General features: G+C 43.0%; 1 protein-coding gene across 3 annotated transcripts; it reads right to left on the bottom strand.

Annotated features, from left to right (window-relative positions):
• Window positions 1-208: 208 nt before the first annotated feature.
• Window positions 209-18489, bottom strand: NUDT17 (nudix hydrolase 17). Of its 3 annotated transcripts, XM_032953398.2 has the most exons (10): window positions 18344-18489; window positions 15239-15340; window positions 10219-10323; window positions 7823-7948; window positions 7221-7404; window positions 6217-6242; window positions 5473-5565; window positions 3881-3979; window positions 3156-3301; window positions 209-1511 (listed from the first exon to the last, which is right to left on the bottom strand). In XM_032953398.2, the coding sequence occupies exons 3-10, from the start codon at window positions 10282-10284 to the stop codon at window positions 1343-1345; spliced, it is 909 nt and encodes a 302-aa protein (XP_032809289.2). In that variant the 5' UTR covers window positions 10285-10323; window positions 15239-15340; window positions 18344-18489; the 3' UTR covers window positions 209-1342. The 3 variants fall into 3 exon arrangements, with proteins under 3 accessions (XP_032809289.2, XP_075922959.1, XP_032809290.2); XM_076066844.1 differs by lacking the exon at window positions 3881-3979; XM_032953399.2 differs by lacking the exon at window positions 15239-15340.
• Between the last annotated feature and the right edge of the window lie 1412 nt (window positions 18490-19901).

Below are 19901 nucleotides of genomic sequence, written 5' to 3'. Positions count from 1 at the left end.
GTTGGGGAAAAATATACAGGTAAAGGAGACAATCACAAGTCCTTTAACCAAAATATAGGTCATATATTTTAACATCTTGAAAATCGAACCACCCAATTTGTTGTCATGCCTGTTGAACAAAATAAGAAGGTTCAGAATATTCTCTGAATATTCCAAAGTCAGGTGTGTCAAAAAACTACCATGGCAAAATATAATAAAAACACGGGTGTCTTGGTCAATTACTCTTTTAATAATGCCTCTGTTGGGGAAAAATATACAGGTAAAGGAGACAATCACAAGTCCTTTAACCAAAATATAGGTCATATATTTTAACATCTTGAAAATCGAACCACCCAATTTGTTGTCATGCCTGTTGAACAAAATAAGAAGGTTCAGAATATTCTCTGAATATTCCAAAGTCAGGTGTGTCAAAAAACTACCATGGCAAAATATAATAATGAATTTAACACGTACGCTTTCGCGATCAATATAATCCATGAGGTTTTTTAGGGTTTGATCGCTTAAATATAAATGTATCGTTAAACCTGTCACCACTCGACACACCAATTAGTAAGGTTTGTCACGTAAACAAAACATGCTAATCACTAGTTCAGCACACTGGCTGTCACCTGATGAGGCTGGTTGCAATGACCGGTGAAATGTCACTCGAATTGTGAATGTTGGTTTACTCCAATACACCAGTGTGCTGAACTAGCAACTAATTGGCATATTTGTTTACGTGACAAACCTAAATTGGCTGTGTCGGGTGGTGATGGGTTTAACAACACGTTTATAGTTATGCAATCTAACCCAAAAAACCTCATGCATAATGATTAAAGTCCCAGATAAACGGTGCTAAAAAAACAAACTGGTATTTCTCTATGTTGTATGTATGTAAAAAAATAATTATCCAACTGGTTACATTTTATAGGAATAGGTTTTACCCTTTTAACTGGCACAAAACCTGACACCTTTATTCAAGGCATCATGTTTGCAATAACCACAACACAAGCAGTCAAAATGCAAACAAAAAAGACAACTCTGTTAATAATATGCACTGTCCTTGAATTTGATTGGTCCACACCCGAGACGGCTTTTCTTAGAGCCTAGTCTCCATTGGTGTTGGACCAGAAGACGCCAAAAGGCGTACAACTCAAAAACAGCGCACTATCAGAGTATTGAGGGCTCGGGGTGAGCATTTACAGTTAAAAGGGTAAAACCTATTCCTATATCTTGTTACTGGCAAAGGAGGTCTCATAATGTAAATGGTTACATTTTAATTAATAAATAAACACATTTACAATTTGTCAAATGATTCAAGTCACCAAATATTGTTTTTGGGTTCGAAAGAAAGGAAAGTTCATCAGTGTTGCTCTTTTCGGTTGTGGAGCTGCTGCAGCCAGAGCTGCAGCGCGTACACGGTGCCCGTGCTGACCCGTTCCACATCGGGGCCTGACGGGGGGACCTGGGCCAGCAGGCACGATGTGGGCAAGGCCTCCAGCTCCTGCCTGCTCCCCTTCATCACCGTCGCACTGAGGGAGGTCACGAGTATAATTAGGAAGAGCAACCCCTTTTGAGTGATCCTGCATTCCCACCACCAGTGAAGGCAACCTGTCGGTCCAGGGCAGACACACGCAGCTGCAGCTCAAGATGCAGCACAGAAGCAGTGCATAGCGTGTCGAGGCAGTCTTGTCATTCACAGGCTGAGGTAAAAAGGAAGAGCTTGAGCCTAGACTTGAATGGACCAGGGAGTCGATAGCATGGATGGCAGGGGGAAGGGAGTTCCTTGTCAAGTAGCCCTGTGAACTCAGCCTCTTGGTTCTCTAGCCCCTCCATGGCTGGAATGGGAAAAAAGGGCTTAATGTTTGGTAATAATTATAGGTCATATACACTGCTGGATGAAGGCACAATGGTGGATATTATTGGTCAGTGATTATTTGATCCATACTTCATGCTAATCAGTGAGTGATATCTGCACTGATTCAGATGTCACGAACCATTGATGCTAGCCTCGGCCATGAATCAAACTGATGACCAGGGTCCCAGGTCACCGGATGGCTTATGCAAACTCTGTAAATTACGTAGACCACGATTTCTCGCATTTTCGATTCCCCACGGAATTTACACACGGGGAATGCGTACATTTTCGTTACAAAGTACGAGCGATACTGAGCGGCCGAATGCGCTCGTTATAGTGTAGTTTCTGAGCAGTCGACGACTAACTTACTTGAGCTGCGCAGCAGGCTAATAACATACCCTCAGCTATTTGCCCCGCCACCTCACCGCGTGCGCATACATCGTATCTCGCCAAGCTTTATCGTTACATTACTTACGGGGAAATTATTTTCACTTAAAACGCGCCACTTTTCAGGAACCCATCGTGTTAAACGAGAACTTACTGCGCTCAGGCTTCCAGGTTTTGTGCACAGTGTGCTAACCACTGCAGCACCACTTCTCCACCCCATATTCTTGGTTAGGCTTAAGTTAAACTACACAGCGGAAGCCAATGACCACGCTTACCATTTCCACGTTGACCCCCATGACGTCACATTTCTGTCTTAGAAGCGACCTGGCTAAAAGTGTGCAGCCTTCTTGGGGAAAGTGAGCCGCATGGTCTTGTTAAATAGCTTGGTTGTTTCCAGGTTGGCCTAGTACAGCTATTGTGGGAATCTGAGCCGAGCCCACTTGACTGGTTCATAAACCAGGAAAGCTCAATTCCCAGTGGTCTTAGGAACGTGGCATGAGGGAATATTGTTGTACCATGTACGCACGGTCAGCAAATATAGATAGCTACGGATGTGATGACATCAATTGAAATCGATTCTCATGCTCGCAATATATATTCATCCAAACGAGTATGCAAGAGCTGATTCATACATTTTCGAATTGACTTATCCCTGCAACTATAGACTTTACATGCACCACAAGGACAGATAGAATAACATCATGACAGCTATTCATGACAATTGAATCATACAAATATGCATGTTTTCAACAACTGCATACATTTTTGAGCGCTTTTATTACAGCATCTGCTTTTGTGCACGTGAAAAAATGGAAAAGAGGTTTTCATAAAGTGCAATTTTCTCTGGCCACTCAAAATAATATCCTGCAGTTTCCTGTTAAACAGCACACCTTGTTGGCGAGTATTGCGGTGAACTTGTTGTGCAGTCTACCTGAATGTGGCAGGAATATCCTTGGGTGGTTGGCTTATTGGTGGGTGGGACTTGGCATTTTCCGCAGATGACACAATGGCTCTGGCCGTGTCCGGGTCGATCCAAGCACAAGCGCTCACCTCGTCCACGCACAGGGCGACGTGTTCCTGCAACAAGCGCACGCGCCCGAGGCAGGCAGACTTACACCGCCGAAGCGAAACGCAATCTTCCGTCTATCGGCCTGCGGGTCTTTCATAAGAAACGTTCCCATTTGCATTGATGCATTAAGCAAAGTTGGGACCAGCTCTGACTTCAGTAGGAGCCCGTTGAAGCAGCAAAGACAAATGTGGACAGGCAAATGTGCGGATATAATGTATGCATGTGCAGAGACTTTAAAAACTGCAATACTTATATTTGTAATCAGACTACAGTGTTCTGAAACCTGCCATTCAAATCCCAAAGCATGTGTCCAACCTAATTATGAGTTGCAGGTTATTATATATAAAGTATATAAATCCTCACTTTCAAAGACTCTAATGAATGTAAAATATGTATGTTGTACAATTATGCATATTTATGTGTCATTACATGTTTGTATACGTGTCATTGCGTGTTTGCTAAATCTTGGACACCCTTACAAACGAGATGTTCCATCCCAAGGGATTTTCCAGGTGAAATACTTTAACATACCTATTTTTACGTAAGGTGTTGGATGAATGGTTGCGAAGGTTGCTTGACTCGGATACCTGTAATTGCTGGTGCAGAAGGGATGTTTGCACCAAGGCATAAACCACAATATGATGCCTTCTGGGAAGACCTCGGATGAGATTTCCCGGATAGACCGACTGCAGCAGGAGAAAAGATGGCCAGTTTCACACCTTCAAGTTAAACTTGGTAACATGGGGCTCTTAAATATTGACTTAAAGCTTTCGTGACTGCAGGAATTCATATTATTGGGTCTTTCGGTAAAGTCACGTAGATAGGTTCAAAGAAAATAAAAAACTACGACGTTTCGATCGCAACACAAGCGGTCCTGAAGACGACCGCTTGTGTTGCGATCGAAACGTCGGAGTTTTTTTTGTTATTTTCTTTCAACCTATCTACGTGACTTTACCGAAAGACCCAAGAATATGGGGCTCTTACTTGCTGTAATGCTTCTAGATGCCCCTTAGGTGGGGATAGAGTCTCAGGTTGATTTCATGAGCAGTATAAATGTCTGACATTTAGCCATTCACTATACCCTGATTTATGATGATTTTGTCACCATTCAGGGAACATGATTAAATTCAAGAATACGTGTTTTTTTGGTGTTCCATCTGTGCTGTCATGCTTGTACTGTCTGTCACAACCCTAGGATGCAGTCTTGAAATAGTCTGCACTCTTCCATTAGTCAGACCTGGAAGACCCATACAAGCGGTAATGTATATTTCTCACAATAGATGGCTTATTATTCCCTTTATGATGTTAAATGGCTTGTATGAGTTCATGCAAGAGCCTCCGAGTTGTATACTAAACATCATGCTGAATATCTTGAACCCAGGACTGCATCCTAGGGTCAAGTGTCTTTCATGTGTCACGTTTTGTCTTGTTCACTCCGGCCATTGACAAAAAGGAAGACTCGCATGAATTGAATATATTATTCAATGCATGTATCGTGTACAAAATACATGAGAATCAATATTAATTGATGAATTATTACACGTTTACATTCCAACCGTGTATTAAAGAATTCATATTTTATTTATTTTGTTTATACTACTCCTGACTGCTCTCCCCTGCACTCTATAATCTGTACTGTGGTGTGTTTGTTTCAATGGTACCGTCACACCTGTACCGTCTTGTTTGTATTGTGTAATTTGTTGTGATATAATTTACATCATCTTGCTCACTTGTATTGCAGCACGATTTTAATGTCTTTGGAGTTTCTTTTTCCTAATTCTACCGACACAAGATAAAATATGTATTGTAGGCAGACCAGTGGCACAGTGGTTGATGCACTGTACTATGATCCAATTGACCTAGGTTCAATTCCTGGCCAAAGCTCACATCAGCTGAAAGTATCCCAGGTCACTCTTGCAAATAAGTCTGTCCTGGTCCCATGAGTTTCTCACCTGGGGAAATAATATAAACTTTATATCTGAACCTGGACCGACCCTCCTCCTTCACCAACCGACACTGACCAGCAATGGTGAAGTGTGACCAAACAATCCCCATGACTGATACAGCATGGGGAGGCCTTCATCCAGTGGTAGATTGACAGAGGGCCCAACAACATCGTTGTGGAGCATCGACACCGGACTCATGAATTGTTACATGACTGGAGAGAAGCACTGCTTACCTCCCACAGGCCCATGGTGGTGATGGTGCATTCGGATGGTGACATCTGCAGACCAGTCTCCTCTCTCAGCTCCCGCAGCCCAGCTTCCAAAAGCTGAGAAAAAAATATATCGGGCGGCATTCGTTAAGTTTACAAAGATCAATGTTCGTCTTTTGCTAAACCCTTCCTTAAAGTACTACTTAGTACAAAACACGTTTACATTTAAAGGTGTTGGGTCTTAAGAAAGAAGCACCCTTGATTTGGCAATACACTTTAAGACACTGACTTTCTCAATTGTCAGCAGATAATTCCCTTAGGAACACGTCTGCAACATGTTTTTCAGATGTGTGGAAGGCAGCCGTACGAATATGTTAGTTTAATGGGTTCATTAGACTTGCATTCCTGTGACTGCAGGTCAAGGTTATTTTATTGCAGTGGCCTAAGTCCAACTATTGCCTGGGGCTTACCATTCAACACACACCATTAACTGCAAGAGATTGCACTAACTGTAACCTAACTTTACAGCATAGCACTGCACTGAAACTAGACGCACGATATTCAGATAATACAATGGAAAATATATCGATATGAAAATAATCTAAAACATTTTCCAACAGAGATGTATAGATTGTATGCAATACATCACAGAAATTCTGTAATAAATTCCAAATGAATCAATCACTTGGGACCACAAATAGATAACATGTGTGCAATAAAGACTTCCGAGTTCGGTACATGAAGGCAGAAATAGGAGGAAATTTCAACCTGTTCTCCTGGATCCACGTGACCCCCTGTAGGTACACAAACATTGGGTCGTGAATACAATGGGCAGTTGACTTAAATAATATAACAGAAAGCAAAAGGCCTTCATCTTAAACTATATCTGTGGTGAATGCAACATCTTACACAACGCATTTATATTGTACATGCTGATGTGTTACAGTAAAAGAGTCCTAATATATAAACGATACAAGGAAAATGCATTAGGAATATCCAAAAGGCAGTGAGACAAAGGGACCAGCCTCGAAAATATGTGATGTCTACAAAAAGAGTTAAGTGCCTGTTAAAGAACACACAACTGGGTCAGATTGTACTAAAAGTTTATTTATATTAAATGGCATCCGATCTCTATGTTTCAATTCCCTGGCATGCTTATCATCACAGAGTTGGTCATAATCATGTAAATTACAATGCTCATGAAGCATTCCAGATTTTAATTCCAAGTATGTAATAATAATGAACCTGATTGGGGTTCAATAACCAATATTGACTACAATGTATTCCACGTTAAACCGAAGCAGATGATGGGAGGAAATTCCAACGTTTAGCAGTCAGTGGATAGAAGCAGACACAGAAGTGTTCTCACCTGCAGTGTGGTGGCTGAACACAATACGGACGAGAGAAAAGTCAATTATGGCAACATGGTGGACGAATTAAGGCATGAAGTTCATAGGAACAGTAACTATCGTAGTAGCAATAGAAGAGTGATACAGAAGCGACCAACCGTCGGCGGTTAGCGACTGTAATGAAAGAGTTCTGGGATCATTAATCAACCTGACTGGGTGTGCCACCTCCCCAGCAGCGGTATGACAACGGTATTCCAACTTTGGGCGCTTTTGTTTTTTTTTTAAACCGCACCAAAATCCACGAACATTACCAAGCTGCCGCTGCCCCCCAACCCCACTGCCCGCCCCCCCCCCCCCCCCGCTCGCTCATTAAGGACGCACAGAGCAGGTGCTCGTCATCCGTCTGTCAGTTCCCCAACATACCGGGGGGCACCCAGACGTTGGGGAAGATGGAAAGCTGCGCCGCCCTGCGCGTCAACAGCACGCACGCGTCCACAGACTGCAGCACGACGGCCACGCCGACGTCAATCCCCCGCGCCAGCGTCTCACGGGGAAGGCCGCGCGCATCATCCGGGCTCAGGTGCTGGATGGGGCAGTCTGCAGCTCGCTACCGTGCACGACAAGCAATCAGGGATACGCACGGGGGGGGGGGGGGTGATTGCTCCATTGAACAGAAGGCAATGCACAAAATTATCAAAATCCATTACTTTGCTTTCCTATCGCTAATCTATGCGAATCACCTTAATCGACCCGCACTGACCAGCATGGTAAAGTAGAGTTAAATAACCCCCACGACCTGCACACCATGTGCAGGCCCTCATCCAGTACATTAATAAAAGCGCTCCATGTGTACACTCAACACAGATAGCTTTTTATTATTCAACACAGAAGAGTTACTTTACACGTGGTATATGGAGTTATGTAGCGACGATGCATTGATTCATCATTCAAAATCGACTGCTGGAGTACTTAAAAATGAGTTGGACGATGCGGTGAGTGCGGTAAAAAATGTTTACTCTCCATGCCTTGAGTGGGACCAACTCTGCTCCGGGTAGATCCACGCAGTCCGAAATAAGAAAGCGATTTTCCTGCAGCTTGCAGCTCACAGTTAGTTGCTGTGCTCCATCACTGCTGAAGTAATCTGTCACGCTCTGTGCGGGCAGCAGAAGAGCGAAATAGTGCAGCTGTGCTTACCAACGAATCACTCCAAATGTGCCCAATATCGACAGATCTCTACGCTAAGATGGATGGAAACCACACATACATGGTGCTATATATGTGTGTTTAAGCTAAAAGGTGTCCAGGAAAAATTACATGGGGAGGTGTGGTATATTATCTTACTATAAGCCAAGAATGTGTTGTCCCGTGCGTGACGTCACTCCACATGAGGCCCACCCCCCCACGTGACGTCACTTCATACATGGGGCAACCCCCCCCCCCTCATTAATAATCATGAGCTGAACAATTTTCCTATTGCAAATTTCAGATTTACTGCAATATACACCCGTCCTTGGACGGGCAAAAAAGGCTAGTAATTTAATAAACGAGGATGACGATAAGGTGGTAGTACAGCAAGGATTTTTTAATCTGATCTGGGAAGACTGCCTGAGGATACCAGGTATAATGTAATTGGACAGTAAGGTGGTTAGGAGATGGAGGTACATATAGCAATGTATTATTGAATCTTATCTATGGCGCAGCTCTGAGTGTTACCCCCTATTAAGTGTTGTGGGTTTACTCAAAGTACTTAGCTCTCCTCCCACATGTCAAACACTCGTTCATGGAATTGGCCAAACATTTCAGACATCGTCAAAAAGTCTTAATACTCAGTAGTATGGCTTTCCTAGGTCGCACTCATTACACACAAAGTGCTTGCTACAGATGAACCACATTACCTTGCCGATCTCGTCAAGGGGCATAAACCATCATGCAATCTCCAGTAATCCCTCGAAAAGAAACGGTCACTGCATCGCGTGCTTTCAAATGCGCTTCTGTGGCCATCTGGAATGCTCTTTCTTCTAGAAAGTCACTGGAGCTATGTACTTTTAAATCTAGATTGAAAACTATTTTCTCTCGAACTTCTTTTTGTGTTTAATAGGTTGTCCTTCCCCCGCACTTCCGGTTAGCATGGTTGGCTGTGTACAGTGCAGAAGAAGTTCAACATACATACATACATAGTTAAATAAACGACATTAATATTATCCAGATTGCTGCTATCAGGTAAACTATCATACCTGGCTTTATTCGGTACTGCATGTACACTGATCAACAAGTATTGTGGTAGATGAGCAGGAAATGTTGCGACCGCAAATGCGTTGCCAACACTGCTGTGATATTTTTTTCCACTTTCTATTTGTCATGCAGAACATTGCGAAGAAATTTACGTTGGGAAAAACTATTTTCTCATGCATACATTGTACGTGTCATTTGAGCTACCTTCAGTCTTATATTTTAAACAATAATAGTTAAGTGTATTTTATTTACACAAGATTTTCACAAACACAGTATGATGAGGTATACTGTCCAATAATATTTTGTATTTACTGTGTGGACAAACAATAACATGAAGTTATTTTGTATTACAAAACTTTTAATGTTATACACCCGTTAAAAGCAATTCGGATTGGTTCTTCACTAACAGTGAAAGCTATGTCCATATCCAATCATGTTTCAAACCTACATGTTACAGATGAACAAAAAATATAGAACGTCTTTGACCTCTTTCAAGGACGGTGCGCCAATGAGAAACAGCATGCAACACAAACGTGGTCCAAAATTCCGTAAACGTGGCAGTGGTGAAAACAGCTCCAAGTGAGTACAGTAACAGGTGGCGATGCTGTCGATTTCCCTGCTATGGGCACCACTAGACAACGTTCAGTTCTATACTCATGACAGTCAAGTGCAGAAATTAAGAGTCTTTACATGATGCGCGAGGTATTGTTTGTGGGTGGACAGCGGTGGTTGCACTGGTTTGTGCCGTTTGCTTTGAAGCCAGTGGCTTGAGTTTGATTCCTGGCCATGGCTAACATCAGTGGCAAGTGAGATTTTAACCAGTTCTGGGGGCTCTGCATCAACAACCCGCACTGACCAGCATGATGAAATATGGTCAAACCCTTCATGACTGACACGGCATGGGGAGGTCTTCATCCAGTGGTGGATTGGCAATAAGTGTATCAATTATGATTTAGTTTTATCACCACCAGTGGACAGATTGTGGCCGTTGATGATGTTGGCAGATGCTTGATCACTTAAAAACTTTCCTGTTATATTTAAAGTCCAACGATGAAAAAAATAATTGAGTGAGAAATGTTTGTTGATTTTTTTTTGCAGCATATATATTCGTTAAGCCCACTTTTTGGGTATTTAATTCAGTGAGCGTCCGTGCGATTGTGGTAAGGTGACTGTGGGATCCTGCGCTGACCTGGGTAAACTTGGCGCACACGGGCAAGGTGTTTTTCCTCAAGAGGTAAACAAGCACCCTCTCCATTTACAAGCAAAGCAGGAACTTGGCACGCCCCGCCACCTTCTGTTACACAACAACGCGGTCACAGAAAAATGCAAGCCGTTACAAACCGTGCTACAAGTCAGTGACGTTTCAAAGTATGCATTCATTTTAGTTACAGTACCAGTACTCTACAATTAACATCTGTGACCTCATATGCTTTAAAGAACTTGCTCTAATTTGAATAGTGAATGAAATACTCATAGTTACACACTTTAAAGGGAATGTGGCCCTCTTCTGGGTTGTATTTACCAGCTGTTCAATACAGTACTGATCATAACAAACCTGCTTTTAATGAAAGACTGCAATGAGATCGACTATTTTACAAACCAGAACAGTGATCAGGCCAATCCCTATCTTTATCTGATGAGTTCAGGTACAAAGGTGACTTGCGATAACCTTTGCAAATATTGCCCAACACTGAGAATCAAAAGTAATCTCCCACTTACGCTTGGCAGATACATTTTTAAAACTGCTGCGCAAAACCTAAAATTAGGACATACAATTTCAAAACTAGATGGGTGGGAATTATTTATTTAATCATGAGCTTACTGGGGTCACCCAAACCCTTCACGTCTTGATATATCCACTGCTCGATGAATGTCTGCCCAACTGCAGCCACCTATCAGGGTCTCGCAATGCAACAACTCATTTTGCTCCTGCACACAAAGCTGATATCCTTGCTACATCTCTGCTGTGAACATCCTCTCAGGCGTGTCCTCCCTGTTATTTCCATCGTTAGTGTCGACCTGATTGCACCCAATATCGTCAGATCGTGGAAGCTTAGTACTTAGATGGGAGACTGCCTAAGAATACCAAGTGTTGTATTACAATAACGGGAAGGTGCTTAGGAGATGGCAGTACAGCAAGTGGATTGTTGAATTTATTTGAGCATAAATGTGAGTGTTTACCCCCGAGTGTTTGATTTTCCTGAGGTCTGCAGTTTCCTCGAAAATGCTAATTTATGCAAATGTATGCGATTATGCTAATGTGGACAGTTATGATAATTTGGCTTTGCTTCATTGCCCAGGGTCGTATCATCAATCGGGATCATACAATGAATTGTTTGAAGTTATGCAGGTGTGCTGTAAGTATGCCAGATTAAGCTCGTCTTCATTGTCTAGGTTCGTATTATCAATCGGTATAATACAATTATTCTCGCTTTAACATTTACTCATTATGTATTAGTGTGTTATGTCAGGCTCCGCAGGATACAGTTCTTATAATTAAGATTATTAAGCATGAACTTAGGAAAGAATCACTCAAACACTTGTGTTAAGCAATTTTAATTTCTAAACAAAACCTTAACACTCCAATATGCGAATTCTTATGCTTGAAATTATCAACACAGTACTCCAGGAGATGTTCCCCTCATTGATCTATACATTTAACCCTCAATGATCACGTTTGTTAACTGGGTAACAGAACAATTGATTACTTCCTCAAAGTAACACGAGCATATACGGCGATAGGAACCAAAAGTCCTTAAAAATTCATGCAACGATATTCATACGAAGACAATAAAGAAACATGCCCTGAAGGCAAAGTATACGGTAATTAATTCATGAGCCGGAATACGTAATTGCGAAATGTCTTGGAACAAGGGTGTGTGGCAGTACGCCTGCTTCAGCAAATATTAATCAATTGGCTAGGGCTTCATACATTTAACCCTCAATGATCACGTTTGTTAATTAGGTAATAGTACAATCGATTACTTCCTCAGAGTACACGAGCATACACGGCGAGAGGAAAAGTCCTTAAAAATTCATGCAACAATATTCATACGAAAGGCAATAAAAGCAAATTATACCCCAAAGGCAAAAGTATACGTCAATAGATTCATCGGCAAGATTATATAATTAACAAAAGGTCTTGGAATAAGGGTGTGCGACGGGGTGCGTGCCCTCCTACGGGAGATTCTTATCTTTGGCTAAGCTTTAATTAATTTGTGTACAAGATTACATGATAAAGAAACAGGTTTAACACGATATTCTCTCTGAGCGTGTAGATTCGTGACGAAGGTTTCAAAAGTTTAGTTTGTATCGATTAATCTATTGGTAATTTATGCGATTAGAAGTAAAATTACATAAAACTAAGAAGAAAAAAAAGTACTTAAAAACGACGTATTCTTATAACTCGATGAGCCGCGATGCCTTCACGGCCAGCTGATGGTTCATGCACTTTATAATTAGTCTTCTTATTGTGGATGCTTGGATTGTCTCTTTGGTAAATTCTTGTGTGAGCAGATGCCGGGAGCGTCGTGGGTTTGTGAGTGTGGGGGAGGGTATACGAACGACGGCTGGTTCCCTCTCTCTTGTCTTGGTTCCCAGCTTGATGCTGGTCGGTGTGCGTGTGGGTCGAACCCACCGCGCGCTCGCTGGCGCTGACACTCTTGCTCATGGGTGGCTGGTCAGGCTCTTTCCCCTGCTGGATGAGCCGAGTCGGCACAACGCTTGTCCGCTGGCAGCTGGCACCCTTGCTTGGTGGCGCTAGTGGCGCTACTGCGCGCTCACTCTTGCTCCGTCTCTCTCGCGATGAACGATGCTTTCGTCCGTTGATGGCAGGCTTGGTCGACGTTTGGCACTTTCCGCCCTCTCTCGCGGATGATGCTGGAATTCTCGTCAGCTTAGTTCGAACTGCAGTGGCTCTTGTGAGTCGATGCCCAGAGCGGAATGATTTTCGAGCGATACTTCTTCTGATGGCGTTGAATTCGCATGGCGTAGCATGTCGCTACTCAGTGAGCCTCGCCATCCTGGATGAGTTGCAGTCTTCTTCTGCTGGCAAGCTTCTTCTGTGTTAGTAGTGATCTCCTGCATCGATGGCTGGCTGTTATCTTCGGTAGCTGGCCATCTTCGGTAGCTGATGGTCACCGTCTTCTGCCGCTGGTAGCTGTGATTCAATGCTGGCTTGTGTCTATCTTTTTATGCCAAAATTTATTTCTCTGCTCGCCTTCTCACAAAGGACCGGAACTTCCTTTGATCTCGCTCTGTGTTGTGGGGGGGGGGGTTGTATGTGTGTCCGTGTGTGTGTCATTTATTAAGCCGTGTCTCATCTTTTCATCCGTAGAACACAGATGCCCCCCTGCAATGAACGCTCTCCGTAAGGGTCATTTCCCTCGCTCTGGGCGTTACATTCTTTGCTATCCCGTGCTGCGGGAAGACAAAGACGGTTGGGAGGCTCTTTTCCTATGGGATACAGTTTATCTTGGTTGTGTAAGTTTGACCTATTTCGCCTTGTCTCTTCTGGATAACCCTCGGTTTAATCATGCACAATTATTATTTGGTTTATGTTTTCCAAGATTCCTGATTTAACATTATCATCACCACGTATTTCTTATGTCCTGAGTTTTAGAGATATAACTAAGTTTCGGTTAAGCTTCTTGACTGCTGGAATTTCATTTCTTTGGTTTTTGTAAAGTCACGTATATGGCAAGATGTAGTGTAATTTAAGGTGAATAACGTTAGTATCAATATTATGTATGAGAAGTAATCACCCGCTATGTAGATTGTAGTCTGTTTTTTATCGTAGTGAGTGTGTAGATTCCTATAATGTCAGCTTATTCTTGTTGCTGAGTTTTTCTTGGACTTTCTGTTAATTAAAATAACCAAAACTTGTCTGTCCGGTTTTCGCCGCCCTGGAAGCTGGCGAGGCTTTGAAGCCGTGTCGGGATTTTTTTTTAGTCTCTCACTCTGAATTCCCCCCCCCCTTTCTCTTTTTTTTGGGTTTATTACTTTTTATTGCTATCTCCGGTGGCCTGTTGTGTGTGAGGGGAGGGGGGCTGTATCACCCCCTTTTGCCCCAAGTGACACCACGATTGAAAAAAATATATATTGGCAAAATCCTTATTAATATAAAAAACAAAAATGGAAAAAGGCCTATATATACACAACATGGTGTACCATTGGGATTTTGGCATAGTCACTGGAGATTTTTTTTCGCTAACAAAATTTCCATCTTGCCACTACCGCTTTAATAAAAGTAAAACATGTTATACTCACGTTCTATATATTGCGTTGAATTTTCAAACCTATTTTAAGTTTTAATAAGTTTTCCCAGCTTATATTTAAAATGTACCTTGCTTCCTTGGCATTATGGTTGAAAAAAATTAATAAAGTTGTTTTTTTGCATGAGATGCTCACAAACATGCCACATACGTCTGTGAAACATGTCTTTCCAAAATATTTGTTCATGGAATGCAGCACAAATATTGAATATCACTGTATAGTGTAAACATTTTCAATAGGTATTTGTAAAAACTGTACAATTTTCCTTCCTTAAAAAACGATTCAGATTGGTCCTTCAAAAACAGTAAAAGCTACATCCATTTTTCGATTTAAAGCTTTCGTGACTGCAATGATTCATCTTCTTTGGTTCTTTCGGTAAAGTCACGTAGAATGAGAATAAAATAATAATAATAAAATATCAATTTATTATTTTATTCTCATTCTACGTGACTTTACCGAAAGAACCAAAGAAGAGCTACATCCATGACAAGTCATGTTATGTAACTAAATTTTATAGATCTAAAAATAACATCTTTGACATAACCTCTCTTGAAGAGGGTGCCTTAATCAGAAACAGCATGTAGCACAAGTGTTCCATACGTAAGAGTACGGATGATGGAAGGGCCCACAAGTGAGTACAGCAACAGTTGGCTACTTGCTGCATTCATGGGTGGCCAGGTTGTTGTTATTGCATGAGCACCACTGGGACCATCAATCTTTATTTCCAGCTCCGTGCTCATGATATGCATTTGGTAAATGTAAAATAATTAAATTATGCTACAGATTTTTTTTTTTTCAATTAAGAATAACTTTCAAATAATGTTAAAGGCCAATTCTAAGAAGATACATCATAAATGTTTGTTGATTTTTTTTTCGTGGCATGTATCGGTTAAGCCCAGGTGTTATGCAAGGTGACAGTGGGATCCTGCGCTGACCTGGGTAAACTTGGCGCACACGGGCGAGGTGTTTTTCCTCAAGAGGTAAACAAGCACCCTCTCCATTTACAAGCAAAGCAGGGACTTGGCACGCCCCGCCACCTTGTTACACAACAACGCGGTCACAGACAAAATGCAAGCCGTTACAAGCGTGCTCCCAAAGTTAAAATTGGATTGGTGCAATAAAGGTATAAACAAAAAAGATGATATTAACGACAGATTTTTGTTGTTGTTGATAAGTCATTGTAACAACCCATGGACATGAACTATAGGATACTATTGAAGAATGTAATAGGTTGAGATTAAGATAAATTAGTAAAACAAAGGTCGTGTACAAAAATGTTTGGAGCAATGGGATCTGCTTGTGCAGGAGACGTATTGTGGCATTGCAAGACCATGATGGATGGCGTCGCCGTAGACAGGCATTTCATCCAGCAAAGCATAGAACATTGCTGACGATTATGAACAATTTAACAACATATAGGAAATTTTATCTGGTTCTTGCTTTCATTTCTAGATGTGAAACACACACGCTCCAAATCAAAGAGGGCACAGAGACCTTCAGTGTTCCATAGGGTGCACTGTACCATCTCGATATTACAACATATACTACAGAATCAGAATATTAAGTAAAATAACTGAGCAAAACGTATTGGATTAAGTTGAGTGACTGACTTTAACGGCCACCACTTTCATCAGATACCGAAAAGGATAGGCCATGCACAACTGGGCTACTGAACACGAACGCATACCCTGCTTTAAAGTACTTTATAAGTAAATGTACGCGAGATTGAGAATATGTTAAAACAAAAACCCGATTTGTGCACTTCTATTGGAATGCTGTCACACCATGCAAAAATACTGCACAAGGTGCGGGTGGTTAATCAACGAGAGCAGATATGTGAAGTCAGATATGGGAGAGTTTACTGAAATGTATTTTCAACTCAAAAGGAGGGAATTATCCATTTCTGAACAGCTGCTTCAGAGTTGTTTCCCAAGCCAACGCAGTGACCACTCAACCCTACATTTGTATTTGATGACATCAGGTGCAAAGGTAACAGCCGTTGCAAATATTGCATCACACAGGAAATAGTCACGTCCCACACGCTTGACAAATATTTAACAATGCCACGAGCAAGACGTTTTATGAGGGGCATACAATTCAAAACATGATGAGTGCAAGTTAATTCATTAACAAGCTCTCTCGGGCCAATTAAATCTACGCGATTGTAACTTAACATCTTGACAAATTTCCCTTTCCTTCCAACTTTTTGGCAAAATTACCTCAGCATCTCCATCACCAACGATGGGCCAAATTCACCAAACCAATATATTCCGGCCAATTCAACAAGGTGTGAAACTGTCCTCAGATCCATTGGAGTCCCGACTGTTCTTCCAATCCATCTGTCTCCTGGTCGTAGACGAATGCACATAAATGGGCTAAATAAGTATACACGTCTGCAGAATCTTGAGTGGATTATTCCAGCAATTAAGAGTAGCAATGCATGAGCAGCAACTTGCCACACTGCAAATAATGAGACCTGGATAAGGCAGTTTGTTTTTGAAATGTTGGCATTGATTGACCACGTTATTCCACCGCAGCATGAATGTAGGCCTTCGTCCAGTAGTAGATTGCCCATGGGTTGATGATATCATGTATACGGAGCACGGAAAACTTGTGGATTGATCATCAGCTACCTCCACAAGCCCTCCCCCATCGCTCAAGGTCTCGCGATGCAATAATCCATCTCACTCCCGCACAACGAGGCGATGTCATCGCTCCATCTCCGCGGTGGACGCGCGTTGGAACGCATTCCCTCCTTTGGCTGCTACTCTATCATTAGCCTCAACCACAAAGACAAAGATCTCCCGTGCAGGCTTAACAGACTGTAGGGGCAAGTGCTGTCAACGTGCACCTATGAAGGCCGGCACGGTGCACGAGGGGGGTGGATGGCCAGCACCGCGTCCGGCCGCCTCTTGTCTCCCCAGTGCAGATGTTTACTACACACCGCTGCACCGGGTACTCATTTGAGGCTGAGTCGACCTAGAGGCAGTCCCGGCGCCAGTTCACATAATCGTCAAGCACAGGCCACCACGACACGAACGCCTCATTTCACCCGTGTCATAATTACAGCGAGGCAATTTCCTACCTCCCACCAGACAGACACGCGGGTCATTCCTGCCCTCTCTCCACACTTAGCGCATCTGGCGCGTTTATGAGCGCAGCAAAATCTTATTTTGGCAAAACAAAGACAAAGATCCCCAACCAGACCCCGTATAGCATTGACAGATTGTTGGGGCAAGTGCTGCCGACGAGCACCTTTGAAGGCCGGATCCGTGGCACACACGAGGGGGTGGGTGGCCACTGGAGTTATGAACGATTTGAGGGTGAAATATCTAATTGCGATTTTTCAGACAGATATTGCGATTTTGTTTGCGATTAAATTGTTTTAAGTCAAGCTTCAGTTCAATATTGACGGTGTAACAGATTTAAACACATGTTGATGGAGCATTACCACGTGATACCGTCACAATATGAACTGCTCTGAATATTCTAATGCAAGGGATGAGAACTTAAAAGATATGAATTGCTTCCAACATGTATTTAAAATGTTTTAATCGAAATAGAACAATCAAACATAGAACAATTGTTAAGGTAACCGAAAGAACCAAGCAGTATAAAAAAACTTATAATAATAAAAAAATAAAACAATTCCAATAAGTAATAGGACTTTTCAAATCGCAGCCTTTGCGATTCCCTAATCGCATTACTTCAAATTGCGATTTCGATTTGCAATCGATTAATCGTTCAGCCCGAGTGGCCATCACCACGCCCGGCCGCCTTTGTCTCCCCAGTGGCGGTGTTTTGTTTTGTTTCACGCACCGCACCAGGTACTCGTTTGAGGCCGAGTCGACCTAGGGGCTTGCCCAGGACCGGTTCGAATAATCGTCACTTGGTGTTGAATCGAACTCGGGTCGCCGGGATTCGTGGCCCGGTTCGCGCTTCAACAAGAGACGCAAAGGCCATGGGGGGTGTGGGTGGAGGTGAACGCGTTGACCACCGACGGTGCTTGGAATGGCACCAGACGGGCACACAATACTCACGGCCAATCGCCCTGCATCGGTTTGCCTCTCACTGCGAATGTCAGCGAAGAGCAAAGGACGCGGACGCGATCTGTTTCAGGGCGCAAACACACGCGAGCAGGGGCCCAGCTGACCCGGAACCGGATCCCGTGTCAAGCGAACGGGAGGGATCCGGATCCCGTGTTGAAAGTGAGTAGAACGAGATCACGTGCAGATGAATAGAACGAGATCACGTGGAGGTGAATAGAACGAGATTACGTGGAGGTGAATAGAACGAGATCACGTGCAGGTGAATAGAACGAGATCACGTGGAGGTGAATAGAACGAGATCACGTGGAGGTGAATAGAACGAGATCACGTGGAGGTGAATAGAACGAGATCACGTGGAGGTGAATAGAACGAGATCACGTGGAGGTGAATAGAACGAAATCACGTGGAGGTGAATAGATCGAGATCACGTGGAGGTGAATAGAACGAGATCACCTGCAGGTGAATAGAACGAGATCACGTGGAGGTGAATAGAACGAGATCACGTGGAGGTGAATAGAACGAGATCACGTGGAGGTGAATAGAACGAGATCACGTGGAGGTGAATGTGGAAGTGAATAGAACGAGATCACGTGGAGGTGAATAGAACGAGATCACGTGGAGGTGAATAGAACGAGATCACGTGGAGGTGAATGTGGAAGTGAATAGAACGAGATCACGGAGGTGAATAGAACGAGATCACGTGGAGGTGAATAGAACGAGATCACGTGGAGGTGAATAGAACGAGATCACGTGGAGGTGAATGTGGAGGTGAATAGAACGAGATCACGTGGAGGTGAATAGAACGAGATCACGTGGAGGTGAATAGAACGAGATCACGTGGAGGTGAATAGAACGAGATCACGTGGAGGTGAATAGAACGAGATCACGTGGAGAAGAATAGAACGAGATCACGTGGAGGTGAATGTGGAAGTGAATAGAACGAGATCACGTGGAGGTGAATAGAACGAGATCACGTGGAGGTGAATAGAACGAGATCACGTGGAGGTGAATAGAACGAGATCACGTGGAGGTGAATAGAACGAGATCACGTGGAGGTGAATAGAACGAAATCACGTGGAGGTGAATAGATCGAGATCACGTGGAGGTGAATAGAACGAGATCACCTGCAGGTGAATAGAACGAGATCACGTGGAGGTGAATAGAACGAGATCACGTGGAGGTGAATAGAACGAGATCACGTGGAGGTGAATAGAACGAGATCACGTGGAGGTAAATAGAACGAGATCACGTGGAGGTGAATAGAACTAGATCACGTGGAGGTGAATAGAACGAGATCACGTGGAGGTGAATAGAACGAGATCACGTGGAGGTGAATAGAACGAGATCACGTGGAGGTGAATAGAACGAGATCACGTGGAGAAGAATAGAACGAGATCACGTGGAGGTGAATGTGGAAGTGAATAGAACGAGATCACGTGGAGGTGAATAGAACGAGATCACGTGGAGGTAAATAGAACGAGATCACGTGGAGGTGAATAGAACGAGATCACGTGGAGGTGAATAGAACGAGATCACGTGGAGGTGAATA

This window comes from Petromyzon marinus, chromosome 13 (genome assembly GCF_048934315.1).
Source record: "Petromyzon marinus isolate PM22_M1 ecotype Great Lakes invasive population chromosome 13, UKy_Petmar_22M1.pri1.0, whole genome shotgun sequence".
NCBI lineage: Eukaryota > Metazoa > Chordata > Hyperoartia > Petromyzontiformes > Petromyzontidae > Petromyzon > Petromyzon marinus.
Note: the sequence above shows the minus strand (reverse complement) of the source record. Positions and strands in the feature narration are given on the sequence as shown.

Bases quoted from the DNA above. Each gene is read 5' to 3' on its own strand.
- NUDT17 (XM_032953398.2), bottom strand. From the start codon at position 10,284: ATGGAGAGGGTGCTTGTTTACCTCTTGAGGAAAAACACCTTGCCCGTG. The intron at 7,949-10,218 runs GTCAGCGCAGGA...CTGCCCGCACAG, and splicing joins TGTGCGCCAAGTTTACCCAG to AGCGTGACAGATTACTTCAG. The intron at 3,980-5,472 runs GTAAGCAGTGCT...CTCCTGCTGCAG, and splicing joins CCACCATGGGCCTGTGGGAG to TCGGTCTATCCGGGAAATCT.